The following is a 26,277-nucleotide window of genomic DNA, read 5'->3' on the forward strand; positions in this document are numbered from 1 at the left end:
TAATTTAACCCTTTTAGCCCCAGTATCATTCTGGGGAATGTCCTGTTACTACTTCAAAGGATTCAATAAGGTTGATCAACCATGACCTTCCCTTTTGAAATCAGTGCTGACTACTCTTTATTATATTTTTGGTTTCTGGATGTTTTTCTATTACATCTTTGAATAAAGATTCCAATATTTTGCGTTCAATTTAAGACCTCTGACATTTCAGTTAGGGCACCCCGAGTCTTCTCTCCAGTGCAAACATTCCCAGCTGCTGCAGCCACTCCTCATATCTCAGGTGCCTGATCACAGATCTCAGTTGAGTTGCCCTTCACTACCCCTTCTCCAATGCCTGGAATTCTTTCTCATAATACAAGGACCAGAACTGGACCCGCTACTACCCAGAGCTGGGGCCAGACCAGTGCTCACAATCACTTGCTGAGATCTGTGCCCTATTCCTCTGGCTGTACAGTCAGAGATCCTCTTTGTTTTCTTCACTGCTGTCACGTGTTAATTCCTTCAGTGATGCATCCAGCAGTACCCCACATCCCCCTCCTGTGTCATGTTCAGTATAATAATCCATTTCACTTATATTGCTTTGACCCTCCCATGTCTGTAACCTCCTCCAGCCCTACAGCTCTGCGTTCCTCCAATTCTGGGCTTTTGTCCATCCCCGATTTCCTTCACCCCACCATTGGTGGCCGTGCCTTCAGCCATCTAAGCCCTAAGCTGCAGATTTCCCTCCCTAAACCTCTCCGCCTCACTACCTCTCTTTCCTCCCTCTTTGATCAAGCTTTTGGACCTCGGCCCTAATAACTCCTTATATGGCTCGGTGCCAATTTTTTGTCCGATTTTGCTCCTGTGAAGTGCCTTTGGGATATTTTACTACGTTAAAGGCGCTATGTAAAGGCACGTTGTTATGATCCTTTCCCACTCATGATTTTGCATTCATCCACATTAAATGACGTCTGTAACTAATCAGCCCAACTCCCCAATTTATCCATGTCCTTCTGTATTGGATTAGTCTGTTCCCTGTTTGCAGTCCTTCCCAGTTTGGTATCCTCTGCAAACTTGGGAGTTTCTGTTCCCAGACCATTACCAGCACCAGCCCCATGAACTGATCCCTCAGCCACCTTGCTAGGCAGTGGGCGAGGTTCCAGGCCCTCTCTCTAACACACCCTGAACCCCACCCACTCCTGCCTGCTTCTCTTTGGCTGAAAATTGTATATTTTGAGTTCATGTTGTTAAAGGGCCAGCCATAAAAAAGGGGATTTACTCTGCATCTGCCACACCCTTCCCGCCCCTGCGTCCTATATGTTTTGTTCCCCTCACTTTTGAGTGCCGAATAAACTCAGTAAGTGAAATCTCTTGTCCTTCAGTTGTGTAGCATAAAATGAGGTGGCACAGAGGAGAAAGAGGTTCATGCACAATGTGGAAAGCTGTAAGCAAGGTTCGTGTGTGCAGAATATTTCATGGTATTGGGAAGCAGTGATGAGCCAGCTCTTCTGAAGGTTTGCTTGGGTGTTACAGTGCATGGTGAGAAGGAATGGAGACACAGGAAGCAGCTGAGATTAGTTTTAACTGTTGCTGTTGTCCTTTCAGGGCCTGCATCAACCAGCATCTGATGAACAACAAAGATTGTTTCTTCTGCAAGGCCACAATCACAGCAGTAGACGATTACACAAAACCATCCTCCTCCTAGTCGCCACTGATCTGCTGACCCTGCTTTTTACCTGCTTTCCAACACTGAGGGTAAAGAGGTGCTGCTTCAGGACATTAGGGACTGTGCATCTTGCAGGGATTGGAATAATCGATATCCGATGTTTACAAAAGGGAACCATCCTTGGTGATACGCTTGTTAGACTGTGCTATTTAATTTCAAATATCGCTAGTAACTGAGGCTAACGTGGTCTGAACGGCAATTAACAGATTGGGTTTCACTTGGACCTATCAAACACTGACACACTAGTCTTGTGTCTTAGCTATGACTGGCACCTAGGTCCTAATGCCTACCCTGTACCAGCTCGTGAGACAAAAACTGTCGTTAAGTGACGTTTAAAATCATTTGAAAGAAATGGGAAAGGAAACAAATATTTGTGTCTCTCTCCCTGGATTGTTTGGTGTCAATAAGAGTCAGGCAAAGGTTTGGAACAACCAGTTAATTGTCCTGTAATCTGTGTCTACAGCAGATTGTTTCAGGCTCCCAGGTACAGGTGACTCCCTTTAAGAGCTGCCTCGATTCCTTTCACCAAGCATTAAGGTTTTTGTCAGGAACTTTTCATCACTGACAGGACTCAGCTATTTGTTGGTCAGCTGGATTGTTCAGTACCCTTCCTGGATTCGATTTTATAACCCAGCCCCAGTCAGAAAACCATGGGAGCATTTCCTTCAAACCAGAGAGCTCTGCGAAGTGTCCTGAGCAGTATCTCTGGAGAATCTTACATGGAAACAGTGTCGTTCTGCACTTCCTGCCTGACCGATTGCCTTACTGGAGCCTGGGTCCCATTGAATTGGGCTGGAGTTTGCCCTTTAAATTCAGTGTGCTTGATATCCAGCACCTACCTGGCCCAGGCCAGTGCTACTGCAAGACTGTGCAGTTTAGTGGCATCACTGAGTTGCCTCACAGTGATATGTGAATGGTCAGGCTCAGTGTCAGCAAACCTTTCCCAGGATATCATCACGCTTCGCCTGTGCCCCCATGACATCACGAGTGCCCGACTTCCCCATGTCTCAGATCCAATTCCCATGCCCCACTATCTGACCTCGTGTCCCTCGGATTTACATACTTTGGTATTTTTCTCATCCATTACGCTATGCCCTTCAGTTTGAATTGTGAGATGTTTACCTAACCCATCAAAATCTTGAATTAGGACTGACACTCGGTCCCCTGTGTCCACATGTTCCTACATTACTTTCAAAAACTGGTTTACTCAGGCGATGGCTGTGTTGGTCACATTTTTGACACAACTGTTTACAACAGCAGAACAACACAAATCCTACTAGAGAATCATTAACAGCAGTGAAGAGGTTAGTCCCATCACAGTTACTCAGATGCCTCTTGGAGTTGCCATGACATCTCTGTCCTAAGGATTCTGGGTCTGTCCTCAATCTGATCGACGACGAGTGCATCTTGCACAAAGATATTGAAAATCCTGGAGGCTCCGCCTTGTCCAGGCCCCCAGTTGGTGAATCAGTAGTTAGTGGGTCAAACTTGGCCAGCTTAAAGCAGCAAGTTCTAAAAGTTAAAAAAAAATCATGGGGAAAAAATGTGAACAATTGAGTGAGACAAGTCAGCACTGAGCTCTTCGACAGCAGCAGGCAGGAACTGTGTAACTGCCCCATGGGATTTATGCAGCTTCAACTGATGCCAAACTCTCATCACTAGGTTCTGTGACTGAGATTAGAGGTACATACACAATATGTACATGAGAGTTTCCAGGATGGCTAGAGACTGCTTGACGCCTGGCCTCTCTAAATCTTAATGATCTCTCCCTCTTCATTAATCAAATCCAACAGTACCAGACCCTGTTCACACCAGGAACTGTGGAGATAAACACACAAACTCACCAGCACTCAGCCAGCCCACAACAGCACTTGGCCAGCTTAAAGCAGCAAGTTCTAAAAGTTAAAAAAAAAAAATCATGGGGAAAAAATGTGCACAATTGAGTGAGACAAGTCAGCACTGAGCTCTCGAACAGCAGCATTTTACCAAAAACCACCTCACCGTGCAGCAGACGTGCGTATGTGCCATCAGTGATGGTGTGTCAAATGGTGTGGCCCAGCCCAGTGCTACTGGGTTTGATTTAAAGTTAAAACTTAGTGACAGTGTATGACATGTTGAGAGGGCAGTGCCATTCATTGTCCTCTGACTCCAGCACCAGTTATAACCGCTGTGTACAGGTGAAGGCATTAAGTTGAAAAATGCAGTAGAGCTGAGAGTTACCTGTAGGTGTTGAGGTGCGATATTCAGTCTGACTACATTATCAACTCACAAGGCACATGATAAAATATTTGAGGTTTTACATTGTGAAAGAAAAGAATGAATATTGTGACTAGCTGTGTGGTCCCAGTATAAAGCATGTCAGCATATTCTGAGAACTGCTGATCCTGTTGGGAATCCCTTAATGGGGTGGCTTCAGGTTTATTTTTACAAAAAGAGAATTCCACCAACAGTTGTTTGAAATGTGATTAAGTGGGTAGAGCGCTAGGACCCCATTGTTACAGGTGAGGGAGGGCCAGCACTGGAGAGCCCTTCCTTCCACCTTATTGAAGGTGCATGCAGTGTGAGAGCCTGATGAATCCTGCTTTTAATACTATTACTGGGATTCCCTTTTCTTGGGGGATGTGGAGAGTGTGTGAAGCTGCTGCTTGTGTTGAATTTGATGAACAGTTCTTGTGTGTGAGTTTACCTGCAGACCTGAGCATTAAAATGATTTATCCATCAGTCTTGTGGCTGTTTCAGTTTGTATAGCACGCTCCAGGCCAGACCTGGTGTACCGATCGGCAACATCATCCTCAAATTCCCAACAGCGGCACATCAAAATCAGACTTCGTTGGAGCAGTCAAGCGCTAGGGACATCCTGGTACAGCTAATGCAACCTGTCCATTTAATGACGTGGTATTTTGTGTTGCTGTAGTACTGGAGGTCAGCCTAGATTATGTGCTCAAACTCACAACCTTTAGACTCAGAAGTGAGCACTAAGCTGAGCTCTAGTCAATGGTTTCTGACACACTGAAGGAATAACCTTGGTTTACCTTAGTTACACTCTAAGTTTAGATACTCTGCGTAATTTTCAGAATAACCAAGCATAAAATGTGACAAATACAATAATCGGACTTGTAATTCTTTTACTTTTCATTCAAAACCCGTAAAATAGATTTTTTTTTTTTTTTAAATGATTCAGTGCAGCCAAGAATCAGTGACATGATGTCATTACTTCAGCCATCAAGATATTGCCAACATTCTACCAGCTGCAACACCCCTTGAACATTCATATAACTCCCAATTACCCTCCATTCACACACCAGAACTTCAAAGAAGCATAATCTAAACAGCATTTGCAGTTACAATAATGGATGGGGTATTCTTCCTATCTCTATTCAAAGGTATTAATAACCAGTTTTACAAAAGAACTGGGGCAGGTCTACAATCCACTGCAGCGTGAAAGCTGAATCACGGATCACCTGGGGGAGAGAAATTCTTTGTAAATAAAATGAACACCATTAGGTTAGATGGGTCTAGCTGTGTTTAGCACAGATAGAGACTACAGCAAATGTGCTGAAACCTGTATGATTGTTAGGCTATATTTGCATTGCATTAAATTCTCTCAGGATATATCAGGTTAAAATACAACAGGAGGCTTCACTCACTTACACTTTACAGGCACTTTCAACAGCCAATGTTACATCTGCTCCGAGAAAGTAACCTTGAACTAAATGATACCTTCCACCTACAGGCAATTCTCCAAAGCCAAATAAAAGTTAAGAGTTTATAGAAAACCAGTATGCAAGTTAATAAAAAAAATCACAAGTCGGAAACCCAGAAGGAATTGATCAGCCACTCCCACCATTGGTCATTAATTTGCCATTGAATGGGTATCTGCTTCTATTTTAAATCATACTCGTGGCCCATGCACTGGAAAGGACAACACTGTAGCACATGGAGCAGAGGAGCAGCAGTCTCAGCACCCAGTCTAGCTGGAACCCTACATTTAATCTCAGAAACCAGCCCCCCACCTCCCCCATATAGCCTTGTAGAGCTGCAGTTAAAATGCTGAATTTTAGATTAGGGATTGGATTGAGCCCAGTGTCAGTGCAGCAAGGGCAAGCTGGTAACTGGGTGGGTGTGACACATGCTGCCATCTCTGCTCTCATGATTCCATAATCTCTGCAGGCCACAGATTTCAAGGCAGAAAAGAAAGTATTTAAAAATGGTCATTTTTTTGAAGAACATGACATTTCATCATCTGGAACAGAGAGCGAAGGAGGGGGACTCTCGGGGATAACTCAACCAGACATTGACCACAGGTCCTATTTTATGGTCATGAGGGGCCTGAAACTGTGGGCGAGATCGATTCACACCCAGAAAATAACAAGTACATCGACCTCAGTGCTGAGAGTTTCCCCAAGTAATCTTTTAAAAGCCATCCTTGAACTAGGATAAGATTTGCCAAGGCACTGGATCCAATCTTGCATCAGAAGACCTACCTCCCCTCACAGAGCCATCAATAATTAAAAACAGCAAGTACTTGTGGGAATTGAACTGCAGCCATTTCAAGCTGAACTCCCCTCACACACACGGATGGGGAGGAGGACTACAAGAAGAGTATCTCAGTAGTGATTTGTCACAGTGCGAATTCAGGCTCAGGAGGGGAATTATCAAATACCCAAACCCTCATTCATTGCTTGATTAGCAGCTCCGTTCTATCCACTGGCGATTGGCATAGTTCAGCCCTTTAGCTCGGACTTAGGGGCCTGTGTCCATCTCAAGCAGCTGCTGTGACCTACATGATGATCTTGGGTTCAGGCACAGAGTCAGCGATGGACTTGTGAGGTAGGACATTGGCCCCGTTCAGGTACAGCTCATCTTTCACAATCACATCCTCTCCCAGGACTGCAACATTCTCCATCCGCACCTGGAAACAAAGACTAATCAGCCCAGATACCACCAGTGGCAATCCCGTACCTCACGACTTGTATTAGAGCAAAGCAACACCCTTACTGAGGCAAGAGCAGGATCGAGGCACAGGTGTCAGAGTACAAGGACAAAATTCAGGCAGCCCAGCAGAGCAGGACATGAGTTCACCAATCAGCTACACTGCAGCCAAGTGAATAAAACCTCAGTGAACAAACCTTTACATCCATGTTCAAGTGGATCATGTATTAAACCCGTCCCACCCACCGTGATCTCCACTACCCCCCGATCGGTCCCACCCACCTCGATCTCCACTGCCCCCCCCCGATCGGTCCCACCCACCTCGATCTCCACTGCCCCCCCGATCGGTCCCACCCACCTCGATCTCCACTGCCCCCCCGATCGGTCCCACCCACCTCGATCTCCACTGCCCCCCCGATCGGTCCCACCCACCTCGAACTCCACTGCCCCCCGGATCGGTCCCACCCACCTCGATCTCCACTGCCCCCCGGATCGGTCCCACCCACCTCGATCTCCACTGCCCCCCGATCGGTCCCACCCACCTCGATCTCCACTGCCCCCCGATCGGTCCCACCCACCGTGATCTCCACTGCCCCCCCGATCGGTCCCACCCACCGTGATCTCCACTGCCCCCCCGATCGGTCCCACCCACCGTGATCTCCACTGCCCCCCCGATCGGTCCCACCCACCGTGATCTCCACTGCCCCCCCCGATCGGTCCCACCCACCTCGATCTCCACTGCCCCCCGATCGGTCCCACCCACCTCGATCTCCACTGCCCCCCCAATCGGTCCCACCCACCTCGATCTCCACTGCCCCCCCCCCCCGATCGGTCCCACCCACCTCGATCTCCACTGCCCCCCGATCGGTCCCACCCACCTCGATCTCCACTGCCCCCCCCCGATCGGTCCCACCCACCTCGATCTCCACTGCCCCCCCGATCGGTCCCACCCACCTCGATCTCCACTGCCCCCCCCATCGGTCCCACCCACCTCGATCTCCACTGCCCCCCCGATCGGTCCCACCCACCTCGATCTCCACTGCCCCCCCGATCGGTCCCACCCACCTCGATCTCCACTGCCCCCCCGATCGGTCCCACCCACCTCGATCTCCACTGCCCCCCCGATCGGTCCCACCCACCTCGATCTCCACTGCCCCCCCCCCCGATCGGTCCCACCCACCTCGATCTCCACTGCCCCCCCCCCCCGATCGGTCCCACCCACCTCGATCTCCACTACCCCCCGATCGGTCCCACCCACCTCGATCTCCACTGCCCCCCCGATCGGTCCCACCCACCTCGATCTCCACTACCCCCCGATCGGTCCCACCCACCTCGATCTCCACTGCCCCCCCCCGATCGGTCCCACCCACCTCGATCTCCACTGCCCCCCCGATCGGTCCCACCCACCTCGATCTCCACTGCCCCCCCGATCGGTCCCACCCACCTCGAACTCCACTGCCCCCCGGATCGGTCCCACCCACCTCGATCTCCACTGCCCCCCCGATCGGTCCCACCCACCTCGATCTCCACTACCCCCCGATCGGTCCCACCCACCTCGATCTCCACTGCCCCTCCCCGATCGGTCCCACCCACCTCGATCTCCACTGCCCCCCCGATCGGTCCCACCCACCTCGATCTCCACTGCCCCCCCCCGATCGGTCCCACCCACCTTGGTCTCCACTGCCCCCCCCCCGATCGGTCCCACCCACCTCGGTCTCCACTGCCCCCCCGGATCAGTCCCACCCACCTCGATCTCCACTGCCCCCCCGATCGGTCCCACCCACCTCGATCTCCACTGCCCCCCGGATCGGTCCCACCCACCTCGATCTCCACTGCCCCCCCGATCGGTCCCACCCACCTCGATCTCCACTGCCCCCCCGATCGGTCCCACCCACCTCGATCTCCACTGCCCCCCCCCGATCGGTCCCACCCACCTCGATCTCCACTGCCCCCCCCGATCGGTCCCACCCACCGTGATCTCCACTGCCCCCCCGATCGGTCCCACCCACCTCGATCTCCACTGCCCCCCGATCGGTCCCACCCACCTCGATCTCCACTGCCCCCCGATCGGTCCCACCCACCTCGATCTCCACTGCCCCCCGATCGGTCCCACCCACCTCGATCTCCACTGCCCCCCGATCGGTCCCACCCACCTCGATCTCCACTACCCCTGCTCCAACTTCCCGAACAAACAGTCACACCCACTCACGGCTGCCCCCACCCAACCTCCTGGTTTGCTGCCTCCTGTTCAACACTGTGCCCAATATAGAACATTATTGATTGTTGGCGGCTGCTGGTTAGGCCAGAGCAAGCCCTGTAAAAACATAAGAAATAGGAGCAGCAGTAACCTATAGGGCCCCTCGAGCCTGCCCCACCATTCAATAAGATTATGGCTGATCTTCAACCTCAACCACCTTCCCACACTATCCCCAAATCGCTCGATTCCTTAGCGTCGAAAAATCTATCGACGTTAGCCTGGACGGCCCACTCAGCACTGCCTACTTCCTGAAAGGGGTTCTGAAAACAGGCATCAGGCCCCTCGTTGATATAAAATAGGGCCTCTGGCATGGGATGTATCCAAGGTGTCCTTGGGGCGAGGGACACAGCCCTGTGATGTTGGATCTTTTTGCCCTCCCGCTTTTCACCCAGAAAATGGGCCCAACGTTGACCAATTTCTCCCCTGATAGAGTCCAGAAACCAACAATTGACCTACTGCAGGCTCTGGACTCCAGGAGAGAGCAAGCTCTACCAACCCAGCTCACTGTTCCTAATCTGCCAGCTGCCCATTACTGAGCAGCACAAGCCGAGGCCTGGGAGCAGAGTGCCGTTTGTTGTGGGGACAATGTTAAACACTGGTCTGAAGAGTCAGACAGGGGATACTGTCCGCGAGATACATTCATTCCCAGAAAAAAAAAGTCAGGGAACGGAAGAGACAGAAAAAATCCCCACCCCTCTCCCCCAATACCATCCCTCCCTAATCACCCCACCACACTCATTCATCCACCTCCCTCCCTCACTGCCCCACTCACTCCCTCCACCACCCTCCTTCACTCCCCTCACTCACCCACTGCCCCACATCAGAGCTCCAGCCAATGATGCAGGACTCCAGCCAGGAATGGGAGCGTATCCGTGAGCCCTTCAGGACCGTGCAGCGCTTTATCCGCACTCCATCCTCGATCACCACCCCTGGGCCGATCGTCACATTCGGACCAATGGAGCATTTGTCTCCAATCTGGGCGCTTGGGTCCTAGGAGAGAGAACGACCAATCGACAGTGAGTCTCGCAGTCTGCGGGTGGCAAATCCAACATTGCAAGATAAATGAGGGCTGACATACAAAGAGGACCACACAGTGGGTCAGACACTGGTCTTCCACCTCCAGCCTAGACTGATGGGATGGAAGTCTCCTGTCTGCTGGCTTTAAAGGTCCTACGTGAAATGACTTTGGCCAGTCCCAACCTATTCCTACTGTGCTTCATCCTAGAGCTTGTAAAGAATTACGAGAGTAAGCTGGCAAGAAACATTAAAACAGATAGTAAGAGCTTCTACAGGTACATGAAAAGGAAGAGGGTAGCTAAAGTAAACGTTGGTCCCTTAGAGGATGAGACTGGGGAATTAATAATGAGGAACAGGGAAATGGCAGAGACTCTGAACAAATATTTTGTATCGGTCTTCAATGTAGAAGACACGAACAACATCCCAATAATGGATAATCAAGGGGCCACAGGGAAGGGGGAACTAAAAACAATCACTATCACTAAGGAAATAGTACTCGGTAAAATAATGGGACTAAAAGATGACAAGTCCCCTGGCCCAGATGGCCTGCAGGGTCTTAAAAGAAGTGGCTGCAGAGATAATGGATGCATTGGTTGCAATATACCAAAATTCCCTGGACTCTGGAGAGGTCCCAGCAGATTGGAAAACTGCAAATGTAACACCCCTATTTAAGAAAGGAGGGAGACAGAAAGCAGGAAATTATAGACCAGTTAGCCTAACATCTGTCGTTGGGAAAATGCTGGAGTCCTTCATTAAGGAAGCAGTAGCAGGGCATTTGGAAAATCATAATGCAGTCAAGCAGAGTCAGCATGGTTTTATGAAAGGGAAATCATGTTTAACAAATTTGCTGGAGTTCTTTGAGGATGTAACAAACAGGGTGGACAAGGGTGAGCCAGTGGATGTGGTGTATTTGGATTTCCAGAAGGCATTCGATAAGGTGCCACATAAAAGGTTACTGCATTAGATAAGAGCCCACGGAGTTGGGGGTAATATATTAGCATGGATAGAGAATTGGCTAACTAACAGAAAGCAGAGAGTCGGGATGAATGGGTCATTTTCTGGTTGGCAAACGGTAACTAGTGGGGTGCCGCAGGGATCAGTGCTGGGGCCTCAACTATTTACAATCTGTATTAATGACTTGGATGAAGGGATCGAGTGTAATGTAGCCAAGTTTGCGGATGATACAAAGCTGGGTGGGAAAGGAAGTTGTGCAGAAGACTCAAAGAATCTGCAAAGGGATACAGACAGGCTAAGTGAGTGGGCAAACATTTGGCAGATGGAGTATAATGTGGGAGTGCGTGAGGTTATCCACTTTGGCAGGAAAAATAAAAAAGCAAACTATTATTTAAATGGAGAGAGATTACAAAATATTACAGTTCAGAGGGACCTGGGGGTCCTTGTGCATGAAACACAAAAGGTTAGCGTGCAGGTACAGTAAGTAATCAAAAAGGCAAATGGAACATTGGCCTTTATTTCAAGGGGGTTGGAGTATAAAAGCAGGGAAGTCCTGCGAAAAACTATACAGGGTATTGGTTAGATCACACCTTGAGTACTGCGTTGTTTTGGTCTCCTTATTTAAGGAAGGGATATACTTGCATTGGAGGCAGTTCAGAGACGATTCACTAGGTTAATTCCAGAGATGAGGGGGTTGTCTTGAGGAAAGGTTGAGCAGGCTGGGCCTATACTAATAGCACGGGTGCCTCACAGCACCAGAGACCCGGGTTCGAATCCGGCCTCGGGCGACTGTCTGTGTGGAGTTTGCACATTCTCCCCGTGTTTGCGTGGGTTTCCTCCGGGTGCTCCGGTTTCCTCCCACAGTCCAAAGATGTGCGGGTTAGGTTGATTGGCTATGATAAATTGACCCTTAGTGTTCGGGGGATTAAATATGTGGGGTTACGGGGATAGAGTGGGATATGTGTTGGTGTAGGGGTTACGGGGATCGGGTGGGATATGTGTCGGTGCAGGCTCGATGGGCCGAAATGGCCTCTATCTGCACTGTGGGGTTTCTGTGATTCTGTGAATGAGAGGTGATCTTATCGAAACATAAGATACTGAGGGGGCTTGACAGGGTAGATGCGGAGAGGATGTTTCCCTCATGGGGAAATCTAGAACTCGGGGGCACAGTCTCAGAATAAAGGGTCGCCCTTTTAGAACTGAGTTGAGGAGGAACTTCTTCTCAGAGGGTTGTAAATCTGGAATTCTCTGCCCCAGAGAGCTGTGGAGGCTGGGTCATGAAATACATTTAAAGTGGAGATAGACAGATTTTTGCAAGATAAGGGAGTGAAGGATTATGGGGAGCAGGCAGGGAAGTGGGTTTGAGCCCAAGGTCAGCCATGATCTTATTGAATGGCGGAGCAGGCTCGAAGGGCCAAATGGCCTATTCCTGCTCCTCCAGCATTGTCCACTGGTCAGACTGGCCAGCCACTGCCACCTGCTGGGGGAAAAGGGGCAATTCGCCACTACCAGAAGATCTAGCCTGTGAGTGTGAACATACCCAAGACTCAAAGATGCTCAGCACACGAGATCCGGGCTGAAACATGACTGGAGGGATTTATTCACCAGGCACAATTCCACAGGAACATCTACTTGGCCAAGATGAATCAGACTGTGATCTCAAGTCATATTCAGAATATAAATAAATGGCATTGGGTTTCCATATCGATTACACGTAGAATCATCCAAAATCCAGCACAATGATTCACACTAGCAGTACGCTGTGGTGCGAAGGAAACCTTTAACAGGGTCCATCATGACAGGTACTTGACTTTGGGGGTCAGTGTGGGGGCTGCGCTCTCAAGTGACAGCTCTTGTTCCGAATGGTGAATGAAAAGCCTGGAGGGACAATTTCTGTTACATTGCTCCAGTGCCACTGGCTCCCAGTGCAGGCATGTCACTCAAGTCAGCAGTAAGCTCAACGCAAACCTGCCCAATTCGCTAGGCTGGCATTTAATTGCAGGGATTTCCCCTCTCCCTCCCCCAGTTCCACTAAACCCACTGACACAGATCAGGTGCCCACAGCTCCTCAGAGGGTTGTTGCCAAACTTTATTGGTTTTTGGGGGGGGGGGGGAAAGAAGAGAGAGAAGAGAACAGGGCGGCCAATCACCGGGCTCGGTCGGCGGAGGGGGCCGGCCAATCACCGGGCTCGGTCGGCGGAGGGGGCCGGCCAATCACCGGGCTCGGTCGGCGGAGGGGGCCGGCCAATCACCGGGCTCGGTCGGCGGAGGGGGCCGGCCAATCACCGGGCTCGGTCGGCGGAGGGGGCCGGCCAATCACCGGGCTCGGTCGGCGGAGGGGGCCGGCCAATCACCGGGCTCGGTCGGCGGAGGGGGCCGGCCAATCACCGGGCTCGGTCGGCGGAGGGGGCCGGCCAATCACCGGGCTCGGTCGGCGGAGGGGGCCGGCCAATCACCGGGCTCGGTCGGCGGAGGGGGCCGGCCAATCACCGGGCTCGGTCGGCGGAGGGGGCCGGCCAATCACCGGGCTCGGTCGGCGGAGGGGGCCGGCCAATCACCGGGCTCGGTCGGCGGAGGGGGCCGGCCAATCACCGGGCTCGGTCGGCGGAGGGGGCCGGCCAATCACCGGGCTCGGTCGGCGGAGGGGGCCGGCCAATCACCGGGCTCGGTCGGCGGAGGGGGCCGGCCAATCACCGGGCTCGGTCGGCGGAGGGGGCCGGCCAATCACCGGGCTCGGTCGGCGGAGGGGGCCGGCCAATCACCGGGCTCGGTCGGCGGAGGGGGCCGGCCAATCACCGGGCTCGGTCGGCGGAGGGGGCCGGCCAATCACCGGGCTCGGTCGGCGGAGGGGGCCGGCCAATCACCGGGCTCGGTCGGCGGCGGGGGTGGCTCTATACGCAGACCAGGGAATCGGTGAAGATGGTGAAATACACTGACTGATTGCGAGGGTTTGCGCAGTGGGACAGCCCACAAGGCCCAACATTCTGCCCAGGGCAGCAACCGACCAGACCCAAAGCTCAGAAAATGCATGCTGTTGCAAAACACCGAGATGGCTGGCAGTCCCTTTGAAAAAAAAAAAAAAAAAAATCGAGCAGAGGGTCGCACTCATTGGATGGAAGCGGGCAGCAGTCACGGGTTTCCAGAATAGCAGCGCCCAGCCGAATGAACCAGGCTGGCGAGCTCAGTAGAGCGAGACGATGGTGTAAAATCCCAGGGATCTCACCAGCTTGTGTGGTGCAGGGAGAGGGTCCCCGGCACGGAGGCTGCACACCGGCATCCCCGGTGCCAAGGCTGTATACGAGCGACTTACCACCAGCACGTTTCCAATGATACCAGGCCCTTGGTGCAGCCTGTCTGGTGCTTTGTGTCGGAGGGACTGCAGGTACATGCACATCCCAGTCAGGAAGTCTTTGGGCTGCCCGATGTCCATCCAGAACCCTACACACAAAGCAAACAACTATCATTCACCAAGGCCAGATATCTGGGACAATCCAGTTTGATTCTCCTGGACCCTCAGCCTATTCTTGTCCCTGACACACAAGCACATTACAACTGGGATCAGCAGGAATTCTCCACACTGCCTCAGGCTACAGCAATCATCGCCTGTCACTTGTGGAACTTACATTAGGAACATGAGGCCATTTGGCCCATCGTGTCTGTGCTGGCGCTTTGAAAATTACTCTCACTCCCCTGCATTTTCCCCATAGTCCTGCAAATTTTCATTTTCAAGTATATATTGAATTCCTTTTTGACAGTTATTATTGAATCTGCTTCCACCATCCTTTCAGGCAGTGCATTCCAGATCACAACAACTCGCTGCATTAAAAAAAAATTCTCCTCTTCCCTCTTTTGTCAATTACCTTAAATCAGTGTCCTCCAACCCTACCAGTGGAAACAACTTCTCCTTATTTACTCTATCAAAACCATTCATGATTTTGAGCATCTCTATCAAATCAGCCTTCTCTGCTCGAAGGAGAATAACCCCAGCTTCGCCAGTCTCTCCACGTAACTGAAGTCACTCGTCTCTGGCACCATTCTAGTAAATCTCCTCTGCACCCTCTCTAAGGCCATGACACCCTTCCTGAAGTGCGGTGCCCAGAATTGGCCACAATACTCCAGCTGAGACCTAACCAGTGTTTTATAAAGGTTTCGCATAACTACCTTACGTTCAACTAGAGATGACTAATCTGTACCTGAACTCTATTTACCTGCCATTGCTCCATATCCCTCTATACCCTTACCCAACAAAAATCTAGCAATCTCAAGTCTTGAAAGCTCCAACACCCCCAGCATCTACAGCCTTTTGGGGGGTTGGGGGTGAAAAGAGTTCCAGATTTCCACTACCCTTTGTGCAAACAAGTGCTTCCTGATTTCACTCCTAAACGACCTAGCTCTAATGTTAAGGTTATGCCCCCACCTTGTTCCAGACTCCCCCCACCAGAGGAAATAGTTTCTCTGTATTCCAAAGCCAGAAACTTTGCGCCGGTGCTGCTCAAGATGAGAGCAAGCATTGTGGAAGTGACTCCTCCGGTGTAAAGATTGTGAACAAACCAGAGGGCAATTCATGGAGGAGACTCTGGGGGCAATTATCAACTTGGTTGCCTGGGCAGTAACCTGCGCAGCAGATTGTCCACTCGCTGTACAACCCATCCCATTATCATTCCGTGGAAATCAATGCAACGGAAATGGGCGGACCCCAACCCAAAACTGCCTCTTGGGCCATGTACAAACAATGCATACTTTAATAAACCAGAGAACTAGTGGGGTACCACAGGAATCGGTGCTAGGACCCGAGTTATTCACAATATATATTAATGATCTAGACGAGGGAACTAGAGGCGAAATCTCCAAGTTTGCAGACGACACAAAGCTGGGTGGGCGTGTGTGCTGTGAGGAGGATGCAGAGAAACTCCAGTGCAATTTGGACAGGTTGGGCAGATGCAGTATAATGTGGAAAAATGCGAGGTTATCCACTTGGTGGCAAAAAACAGGAAGGCAGATTATCTGAACGGCAATAGATTGGGAAAAGGGGAAGTGCAACGAGACCTGGGTGTCGCTGAAGGTAAGCATGCAGGTGCAGCAGGCGGTTAAGAAGGCAAATGGGATCAAGGGATATGGGGAGAAAGCAGGGACAGGGTACTGAATTTGGATGATCAGCCATGATCTCATTGAATGGCAGAGCAGGCTCGAGGGGCCGAATGGCCTACTCCTATCTTCTATGTTTCTAGAATGCCAGATGGGCAAGTTCTACAGCGTACACATCAATTAATGTGATCCCTCCAGAGGGCACTAGCTGAGCCGTCATCATTAAAATCCTTCTGGGAGAAAGTAGCAGAAATTTGAACACAAGGACCGCTGGTTTAGGATGGTGGATCTGAATGAACACAAGTTACAGCAGACGGCTCTCAGACTCAGCCATGGTCTGTGTTGAGCTGACAGTGAGAACCCTAGAATAGGGTAGGAGTAAAATCAGCCAGGCTTCCTGCTCCCGACTGCTGTCCAGTGCCTGCCTATTAGAAAGTGCCTGCCCATGAACTGCGGCGTGGGTGCAATTCCCTACATGGTCGAACAGCTTGCCAACAATCATCGAAATAGCCACTCTGCTACAAGAGAGATGGGTGGGAGAGAACTTAGTTGGGGGGGGGGGGGGGGGAAAAAGGAGAAAGGTTGTTGGATTATTATTTCAAACCACAGTAACCCGTTTTGAAACTCAGACACTTTGTATTGTTTATATGGAGACTCAGTGCCACAGGCCAGGCCTGGACTGAGAGCGTTCCTCACCTTGCAGCTCCATGGCATACAGCTGTCCCTCGTGTGCCATGATGGGGAAAATCTCCTTCTCTATCGACGTTGGCCTGAGCTGCAGGGAGACGAAGGACACGTCGAGTCAGCAACAGTAACTGAACCCCACGACCTCGCTCACACGGTACCAGTGGGCTTACGTATTCCAAATCCTATTAAACGGCCAGCTACAGAGCCGATCTGGCTCGCATGCACCACTCTCCCACCCTCACTCCCTCTCACCGTACATGCTGCACCCACCCACACTTTTCCCCTCCTCTGCAAGCTACCAGATTATACAAGACGTCTGCAACTTGGCAGTGGATAATATGAACCCCTGGTTACTACTAATTTACTACTCTCCTCCCAGGAAAGGGCAACTACTACTCAGGTACAGTACTGGGACACCAGCAGCCCTCTGCTCCTTCAGTCACCTATGCCACGCTTCAGGTTTGACCCCAAACAGTGGGCTATTTGGCTGCGGAGAGCATCACACCCAAGCCAGATTCACGCACAGGGCCTTTCCAGCGCAGACCCCTGGAGAGCAGGAACCCGGGGCGATTTTCCCTTGCCAGCCCAGGGCACGGAGGCCAATTGTGTAGTGTCCGCGTACCAATAACACACAGACTGCAGGAGAACGGTAATAACAGGTGTTTACTGAACAGAGGGTATGCTGGAACTGAAAGTACAGAAGCCTGCTATGGCTTTATATACAGGTGTGGTCACTGCCCGTACCACAGTATAAAAGCAGTTCTCTCAAAAGGTACATACACAACAATTCCTCCCCTTTTAGATAAACAGTACATAACATTCATTTAACAATTAAATAATAACTAATTACAATTACAATTTTCTCTGTACTATATACATCAGCTGAAAGTAATCATTTATAAATTCAGTCTTTGAGGAGGCTCCCTGATCCTGTCTGGATAGCGCCTTTCTCGAGTATCCTGTTCTTGCGGCGGAGTCGATTCTGGCTCATTGTCATTGGTTGGTTCGTCAGCTTCCAATACCACTGATTCTGAGGTAGACGCAATCTGTACTTCGGGTTCATCACCAGGTGCGCATGCTCATGGTATGGGTTTGACTTGTTCCCGTGACTCTAGAATCTGGTCAGCATGGCGTCTCACGATGCTCTCTCCAACGTCCACTGTGTACATTAGTGGTCCCTGCTGTGTGCATATCGTTCCTGGCTGCCATTTTTCTGTTCGGTAGTCGCGGGCCAAGGCTGGTTGCCCTATCTTGAAGCTCCTGGTTGGCTTCTCATTTATGTGCTGGAATTGCTTATCCTCAACATCTCGTCTTATGTTTGGTTTGAGCAAATCCAGGCGACATCTTAACCTTTGGTTAAAGAACATCATGGCTGGAGCTTGGTTGGTGACTGCATGTGTCGCATTGCGGTAAGCAAACAAGAAATTATCCACCTTGTGTTGCAGTGGTATGTTGTCGTTATACATCGCCTTTATTGCTTTTTTAAAGGTCTGAACAAACCTCTCAGCCAATCCATTTGTGGCTGGATGATATGGGGCAGATGTGTAATGCTTCACCCCATTATTCCTCAAAAACCTCCGGAAATCCTCGGACACAAACGGTGGTCCATTGTCGGAGCAAATCTGTTCTGGCAAGCCATTCCTGGCGAAGATGGTCCGTAGGACTGCAATAGTTTTCTCCGTGGTGGTGGAAGACATTTTGATGACCTCTGGCCATTTCGAATGTGCATCCACGGCAATTAAACATGGAGTCCATAAATGGACCAGCAATATCAATGTGTACCCGTTGCCATGGAGATGAGGGCCACTCCCATGGGCGTAGCAGGGCCTGTGGTGGAGCGTTTTGGACTTTCTGGCATCCTGTGCATCTCTTGGTCATTTCCTCGATTTCCTTATCGATTCCCGGCCACCACACAAACGCCCTGGCTAGGCTCTTCATTTTTACCCCTCCCAGATGACCCCCATGAAGCTCATTGAGCACTCTATCCCTTAACTTGGGCGGAATTACCACTCGGGATCCACACATCAAGGTCCCCCGGCACACTGACAGCCGTTATCTCCTTGGCGAGAATGCTGGCAACAGTGAGTCGCCATGTGCTGGCCATCCCTTCACCGTCAAATCATAGACCCAAGAGTGTGTCGGGTCATTTCGGGTTTCCTTCTCTATACTTGATTTTTTAATCAGGTAGACATTCGACTATGGTCGAATGGAATATCTCAACAGGGTCCACTGCAGGTGCTTCCTCCACCGTAGGCAGCAGCAGGCGCGACAGCCCATCAGCATTTCCATGCTGTTTCGTGCCCTTATACTCTGTCGTATTGATGTGCCCCTAGAAAAAGGGACCATCTTTGCAGCCGTTGCGCCGTCATCACCGAACGCCCTTCTTTGGGTTAAAAATGGAGACAAGAGGCTGGTGATCAGTCAGTAAGGTGAATTTCTGCCCGTGCAGATAGTGATTGAACTTCTTCACCCCCCACACCAGGCTGAGGGCCTCCCTGTCAATCTGGGCGTAGTTACGCTCGGCTGAGGTTAACGAGCGCGACGCAAAGGCTATTGGCCTCTCTGAACCGTCAAGGAATTTGTGCGACAGCACCGCTCCAATGCCGTAGGGAGACGCATCACATGCCAACCGAATCGGTAGTGTTGGATTGTAGTGGGCCAATACTTCTTTTGAAGTGATTAGGCATTTACATTTCTGAAAGGCACGCTTACACTCATCACTCCATTTCCATGCTACTCCAGTTTGCAGCAGGGCGTTCAGTGGGTGCAGAATTGTAGACAAATTTGGCAAGAACTTATGGTAGTAGTTCACCAACCCGAGGAACGACCTCAGTTGCGACACATTTTCCGGTGCTGGAGCCTTGACTACTGCCTCAATCTTGTCTGGGGACTTATGTAACCCCTCTTCATCAATCACGTGGCCACAGTACGAGATTTGTTTCCTGAAAAACTCGCATTTGGGGCGGTTGGCTCGTAGCCCATGTTCTTGTAATCTAGTGAGCACTTGCTCCAGGTTGGCAAGGTGTGCAGTCATTTTCGCCCATAACCAGGATGTCGTCCAAATAACACTGGGTCCCCGGGATCCCTTGCAGGACTTGTGCCATCGCCCTCTGCCAAATAGCCGGAGCTGATGCTACCCCGAATACCAGTCGGTTGTACTGGTAAAGACCTTTGAGAGTGTTTATCGTGAGGTATTTTCTAGATGCTTCTTCTACCTCCATTTGTAGATACGCTTGGGCCAGATCAATCTTCGTAAAGCGAAAATATCTTCTATCCACGGAAGTGGATATTGTACTGTGTGCAGGACTGGGTTCACAGTTACCTTAAAGTCCCCACAGATGCGAACCTTCTTCGGCTCCCCAGGCGTGCTGCTCAATGATTTCTTCATTACAGGAACGATGGGTGTGGCCCACTCGCTCGTCCACCTTGGACAGCACACTCGAACGCTCCAGCTCTGCTTCGACGGCTGGGCGGATCGCATACAGTACCAGTCTGGCCTTAAATTTTGGGTTTACGTTATCTTCAATTTTTATCGTTGCCGTTACGCCTTTTAGAGTCCCAAGTCCTTGCTGGAACACCTCTTTCGCGTCAGTTAGAATTTTTGACAGTCGCCCAGGTGTGACGTCGTCATCCTTTTTGTCAGTGTGGGGATCAGAGACTGGGCAGGAATGCCAATCCAATTGTATTTTTCGGATCCATTCACGTCCCAATAATGGTGGTCCTCCATCTTGTAGTATATATAGATACAGTTTGTGTTTCCTTGCCGTTGTATTTAACGGGCACCCTTATTTTTCCTCTGGGGTAGACTTTTTGCCCCGTATATGTCTTCAAGACAATGGACGTGTCCTTCAAGGGTATGTGTGAGAATAGCCGCTCGTAGTCTCGTCGATTCATGACTGTTAGGGCTGATCGTGTCCAATTACATCTTTACTTGGGACCCTATCATGAGGGTGACCCAAATGGTTCGGTGATCCTCCTTTGCGATCACGTTGTGTAACTTTAGACAACTTACGTCTCCTGCTCCCGGAGTCATTATCACTCTTCTGAACTACTGTCCGTCATCTTTTGTACCTTGTACTTTTCCTTAGTAGTTCTTTTAGTGTTGGTTTTCTTTCCCGACCTGCAGACTCGTGCTATGTGTCCCACTTTTCCACATTGCCTGCATACTTTGTCCTTCAACCAGCAATCCTTCTGGTCATGGGTTGTTCAGCCGCAGCGATAGCACTTTTCTGCTCCATATGCCATTTCATTGGTGCTATATTCTTGCGGTTTCTGTTGTATTTCCGCAGCTCCCCGTGCTGCTGCTTCGTAGGATACTGCAACGCTGAAAGCCTTTTCTAGCGTAAGGTCCTTTTCCAAAAGTAGTCGTTTCTGGGTTCCTTCACTCTGGAGCCCGCAGACAAACTTATCCCTTAAGGTATCTGCCAGTCCTGCTCCGAACTGGCAGTTTCGATAACTTGCGTAGTTCCGTAAGATAGTCAGCATTACTCTCGTCTTTGTGCTGGTTTCTTTTATGGAACTTGAATCTTTCTGCTATCAGCAGCGGTGTAGGGTTTAGATGTTCCTGTAAGATATTGACAATCTCTTCAAAGCTTTTCTCCATTGGTTTAGCTGGGGTAATTAAATTCCGCAATAGGCCATACGTTCTCGCGCCCATCAAATTCAATAATACCGACGCCTTCTTTTCATCGGCCACCTCATTTGCCTTGCAGTACACTTCAATTCTTTCCACATACGTAGTCCAGTCTTCTATTTCGTTGTCGAAAGCAGTGATGCTGCCACTCTTCGGCATCTTGGGTGGTTTAAAATGGCGCCTCCCGCACTTTTCCTTCTTCCCCAATGGATTAAAATGGCGCCTCCCGCGCTTTTCCTTCTTCCCCCTGCTGCCAATGCTGCTCCCAGCGTTCTAAATAGTAATGGCGGCGCCCCGCGGCTTCTGCGCGTCTCTCTTTTGTTAATTAATTTTCTAAGTTTTATTCTTCTTCGACGCTGTCCACTGCGCGTCTCTTTTCCTTCCCCCTTTTTATTTTCTTTAACGCTGCCTGGCTCTTGAGCACCGACCGCGCCCTATGCGCTCCACCCTCTCTCTTTTCCTTCCCGACGACGCTGCACGGCCCCCTTGCAGAGCCGCTCGATCGAGCTCTAGCCCGCCGCAGTCCGGAAGGGTCAGCGCACTACCTGGCACCAGCACGATTTGCTGGAACACCTTGACTGGAGAGCCAAGCCCAGCTCTCCACAGCTTCCCCTGCGATTCTCTGAACTCCGATGGATCACTGGGCGGTTGCCCACGGTCGACGCCCGTTGCTCTGGCTTCGACCTCCAAGAAGCTTCTTTTCAGGGATGGATCCCCGTGAAGTGATGCAGTGCTGGTGAGTTTGAACCTGCTCGTCGCCACTGTAGCGTCCGCGTACCAATAACACACGGACTGCAGGAGAACGGTAATAACAGGTGTTTACTGAACAGAGGGTATGCTGGAACTGAAAGTACAGAAGCCTGCTACGGCTTTATATACAGGTGTGGTCACTGCCGGTACCACAGTATAAAAGCAGTTCTCTCTTAAAAGGTACATACACAACAAATTGTAGCCGCCATGGGCGAGATCAGCTTTCCCATGTAGACCGAGGATCGACATGAGCGCGCTGATCTCTCAGGCCAAGGTACTCCTGCCTTAATCAGCTGGGGCATCACGGGAGTCCAAGGAACAGAGCATCTTCCTGATCTCCAGTTGGCCAGTCAATGTTATTTGACCACGCGTCAGGGGGAGGGAGCAGAACAGACACCAGTTTTGTTTTATGGTCGTAGCTTCTTGCCTGATCAATCTGGTTTTGGACTGGGAGAAAAATATCTGTTGCAAACAATCTTTCAGAAGTTATGTCACTGATTTTAATCACCAACAATCTACTGCTTTGCAAGTTAACAAATACATTAATAAATTGTAAGTTATGAAAATAATCTAAACTTGCCATGATTCTATTTGGCACACACTTAAGAGTCAGAGTTATACAGAACAGAAAGAGGCCCTTCGGCCCATCGCGTCCCGCCGGCCATCAAGCCCTGTCTAATCTAATCCCATTTTCCAGCATTTGGTCCGTAGCCTTGTATGCTATGGCATTTCAAGTGCTCATCCAAATGCTTCTTGAATGTTGAGGGTTCCTGCCTCTACCACCCTTTCAGGCAGTGAGTTCCAGATTCCAACCACCCTCTGGGTGAAAAAGTTCTTCCTCAAATCCCCTCTAAACCTCTTGCCCCTTACCTTGAATCTATGCCCCCTTGTTATTGACCCCTCTACTAAGGAAAAAAGTTCCTTTCTATCTACCCTATCTATGCCCCTCATAATTTTGTACACCTCAATCAGGTTCCCCCTCAGCCTTCTCTGCTCCAAGGAAAACAACCCCAGTCTGTCCAGTCTTTCTTCATAGCTGAAGCGCTCCAGCCCAGGTAACACCCTGGTGAATCTCCTCTGCACCCTCTCCAAAGCAATCACATCCTTCCTATAGTGTGGCGACCAGAACTGCACACAGTATTCCAGCTGTGGCCTAACCAGCGTTTTGTACAGCTCCATCATAACCTCCCTGCTCTTATATTCTATGCCTCGGCTAATGAAGGCAAGTATCCCATATGCCTTTTTAACCACCTTATCCACCTATTCTGCTGCCTTCAGGGATCTATGTACATGCACACCATGGTCCCTCTGATCCTCTGTCTTTCCATTCATTGTGTATTCCCTCCAAAATGCATCACCTCACACTTTTCAGGGTTAAATTCCATTTGCCACTGTTCTGCCCAACCCATCTATGTCGTCCTGCAGACTGAGGCTACCCTCCTCGCTATTTACCACCCCACCAATTTTCATGTCATCTGCGAACTTACTGATCATACCTTTCACATTCACATCCAAATCATTAATGTAGACCACAAACAGCAAGGGACCCAGCACCGATCCCTGCGGTACCCCACTGGACACAGGCTTCCCATCACAAAAACAACCTTCGACCATCACCCTCTGCCTCCTGCCATTAAGCCAATTTTGGATCCAATGTGCCAAATTGCCCTGGATCCCATGGGCTCTTACCTTCTTGACCAGTCTCCCACGTGGGACTTTGTCAAAAGCCTTACTAAAGCCCATGTAGACTACATCAACTACACTACCCTCATCTACACACCTAGTCACCCCCTCGAAAAATTCAATCAAATTGGTTAGGCATGGTCTCCCCCTGACAAAGCTATGCTGGCTATCCTTGATTAATCCTTGCCTCTCCAAGTGGAGACTAATTCTGTCCCTCAGAATTTTTTCCAATAATTTCCCTACTATTGATGTTAGGCTCACTGGCCTGTAATTCCCTGGTTTATTGCTACTACCCTTCTTGAATAATGGTACTACGTTAGCTGTTCTCCAGTCCTCTGGCACATCCCGTGGCCAGAGAGGTTCTGAAAATTTGTGTAGGAGCCCCTGCAATCTCCTCCTTTGCCTCACACAGCAGCCTGGGATACATCTCGTCCAGGCCTGGGGATTTATCCACTTTTAAGCCTGCTAAAACCGCTAGTACCGCCTCCTTCGCGATGCTAACATGTTCAAGTATATCACAGTCCCCCTGCCCGATTTCTATGTCTCCATCGTCCTTCTCCATAGTGAACACAGATGCAAAAAATTCATTTAAAACCCCACCTACATCTTCTGGCTCCACACACAGATTGCCACTTTGGTCCCTAATGGGCCCTACTCTTTCCCTAGTTATCCCCTTGCCCTTAATATACTTATAAAACACCTTAGGATTTTCCTTTATTTTGCTCGCCAGTGTTATTTCATGGCCTCTCCTCGCTCTCCCAATTTCTTTTTTTTTTTTTTTTTTAAGTATCCCCCTGCACTTTTTATACTCCTCCAGGGCTTCCTCTGTCTTTAGTCCTTTGTATCTGCCAAAAGCCCCCCTTTTTTTCCTAATCCATTCTCATATATCCCTTGACATCCAAGGTTCCCTGGGTTTGTTGGTCCCACCCTTGACCTTTACAGGAACATGTTGCCATTGTACAATCTCAATTTCCTTTCTGAAAGACTCCCATTGTTCCGATATGGATTTTCCTACAAGTAGCTGATCCCAGTCCACTTTGGCCAGATCCTGCCTTATCATATTAAAATCGGCCTTCCCCCAATTTAGAACCTTTATTTCCGGTCCATCTCTGTCCTTTTCCATGACTACCTTAAATCTCACCGAATTATGGTCACTGTCACCAAAATGCTCACCTACTAACACTTCTACCACTTGCCCAGCCACATTCCCTAGAATTAGGTCCAGTACCGCCCCCTCTCTTGTAGGACTTTCTACATGCTGGCTCAAAAAGCTCTCCTGGATGCACTTTAAGAATTCTGCACCCTCTAAGCCTTTCACACTCTGACTATCCCAGTTAATATTGGGGAAGTTGAAATCCCCCACTATTATTACCCTATTATTATTTGCATACTTCTGAGATTTGCCTACATATCTGTTCCTCTATCTCCCCCTGACTGTTTGGGGGCCTATAGTACACTCCCAGCAAAGTGCTTGCCCCCTTTTTGTTTTTAAGTTCTACCCATATGGCCTCATTAGAGGAACCTGTTAATATATCATCCCTCCTTACAGCAGTAATTGACTCCTTAATTAATATTGCGACACCCCCTCCTCTTTTAACCCCCCCTCTGTCTCGCCTGAAGATTCTATACCCCGGAATATTGAGCTGCCAGTCTTGCCCCTCCCTCAACCATGTCTCCGTGATAGCAACAATATCATACTCCCATGTGTTCATCAACACCTTCAGTTCATCCACCTTATTCGCAAGACTCCTTGCATTAAAATAAATGCCATCCAGCCTTGCCCTACTCCCTTGTGTCGTTACATATTTGCTCTGCCTTCCAAGCGGACTTGTTTTTTCCTCTATATTTGGCTGTACATCAACCCCTATTATAGCTCCACTCTGTATCCCATCCCCCTGCCAAGTTAGTTTAAACCCACCCCAACAGTGCTACCAAACCTCCCCGCAAGGATATTTGTCCTGCTCTGGTTCAGGTGCAACCCATCTGACTTGTACAAGTCCCACCTTCCCCAGAAGCAGACCCAGTGATCCAGGAAACTAAAGCCCTCCCTCCTGCACCAACTCTTTAGCCATGCATTCATCTGCTCTATCCTCCTATTCCTATACTCACTAGCACGTGGCACCGGAAGTAATTCAGAGATTACAACCTTTGAGGTCCTGCTCTTTAATCTGCTACCTAGCTCCCTAAATTCTTGCTGCAGGACCTCATCCCTCTTCCTACCCATGTCGTTGGTCCCAATGTGAACCACGATCTCTGGCTGTTCACCCTCCCCCTTCAGAATGCCCTGCAGCCGTTCAGTGACATCCTTGACCCTGGCACCAGGGAGGCAACAAACCATCCTGGAGTCACGTCTACGGCCACAGAAACGCCTATCTGTTCCCCTTACGATAGAATCCCCTACCACTATTGCTCTCCCACTCTTATTCCTCCCTTCCTGAGCAGCAAAAGCACCCCCGGTGCCAGGAAGTTGGCTGCTGCTGCCTTCCCCTGGTAAGTCACCCCCCTGAACAGTATCCAAATCGTATACCTGTTTGAGAGGGGGATGGCCACAGGGGTCCCCTGCACTACCTGCCT

General features: G+C 50.0%; 2 protein-coding genes across 6 annotated transcripts in view; one reads left to right on the forward strand and one right to left on the reverse strand.

The window, feature by feature from the left end:
• Positions 1-4,426, forward strand: part of rnf123 (ring finger protein 123) — a 693,175-nt gene extending 688,749 nt beyond the window's left edge. For both annotated transcript variants that reach the window (XM_086001224.1, XM_086001225.1), the window contains exon 38: positions 1,585-4,426. In XM_086001224.1, the coding sequence (XP_085857350.1) occupies positions 1,585-1,684 (100 nt within the window). In that variant the 3' untranslated portion in view covers positions 1,685-4,426. The remainder of the gene's footprint in view (positions 1-1,584) is intronic.
• Positions 4,427-4,813: 387 nt separating this feature from the next.
• gmppb (GDP-mannose pyrophosphorylase B) overlaps positions 4,814-26,277 on the reverse strand; it is a 34,746-nt gene continuing 13,282 nt past the window's right edge. For all 4 annotated transcript variants that reach the window (XM_086001229.1, XM_086001226.1, XM_086001227.1 and 1 more), the window contains 4 exons: positions 16,647-16,725; positions 14,176-14,303; positions 9,702-9,884; positions 4,814-6,617 (listed from right to left, as the gene is read on the reverse strand). In XM_086001229.1, coding sequence (XP_085857355.1) covers positions 6,486-6,617; positions 9,702-9,884; positions 14,176-14,303; positions 16,647-16,725 — 522 coding nt within the window. In that variant the 3' untranslated portion in view covers positions 4,814-6,485. The remainder of the gene's footprint in view (positions 6,618-9,701; positions 9,885-14,175; positions 14,304-16,646; positions 16,726-26,277) is intronic.

The sequence above is a fragment of the Somniosus microcephalus genome, chromosome 11 (genome assembly GCF_052327205.1).
Source record: "Somniosus microcephalus isolate GS21.2 chromosome 11, FLI_Smic_1.0, whole genome shotgun sequence".
NCBI lineage: Eukaryota > Metazoa > Chordata > Chondrichthyes > Squaliformes > Somniosidae > Somniosus > Somniosus microcephalus.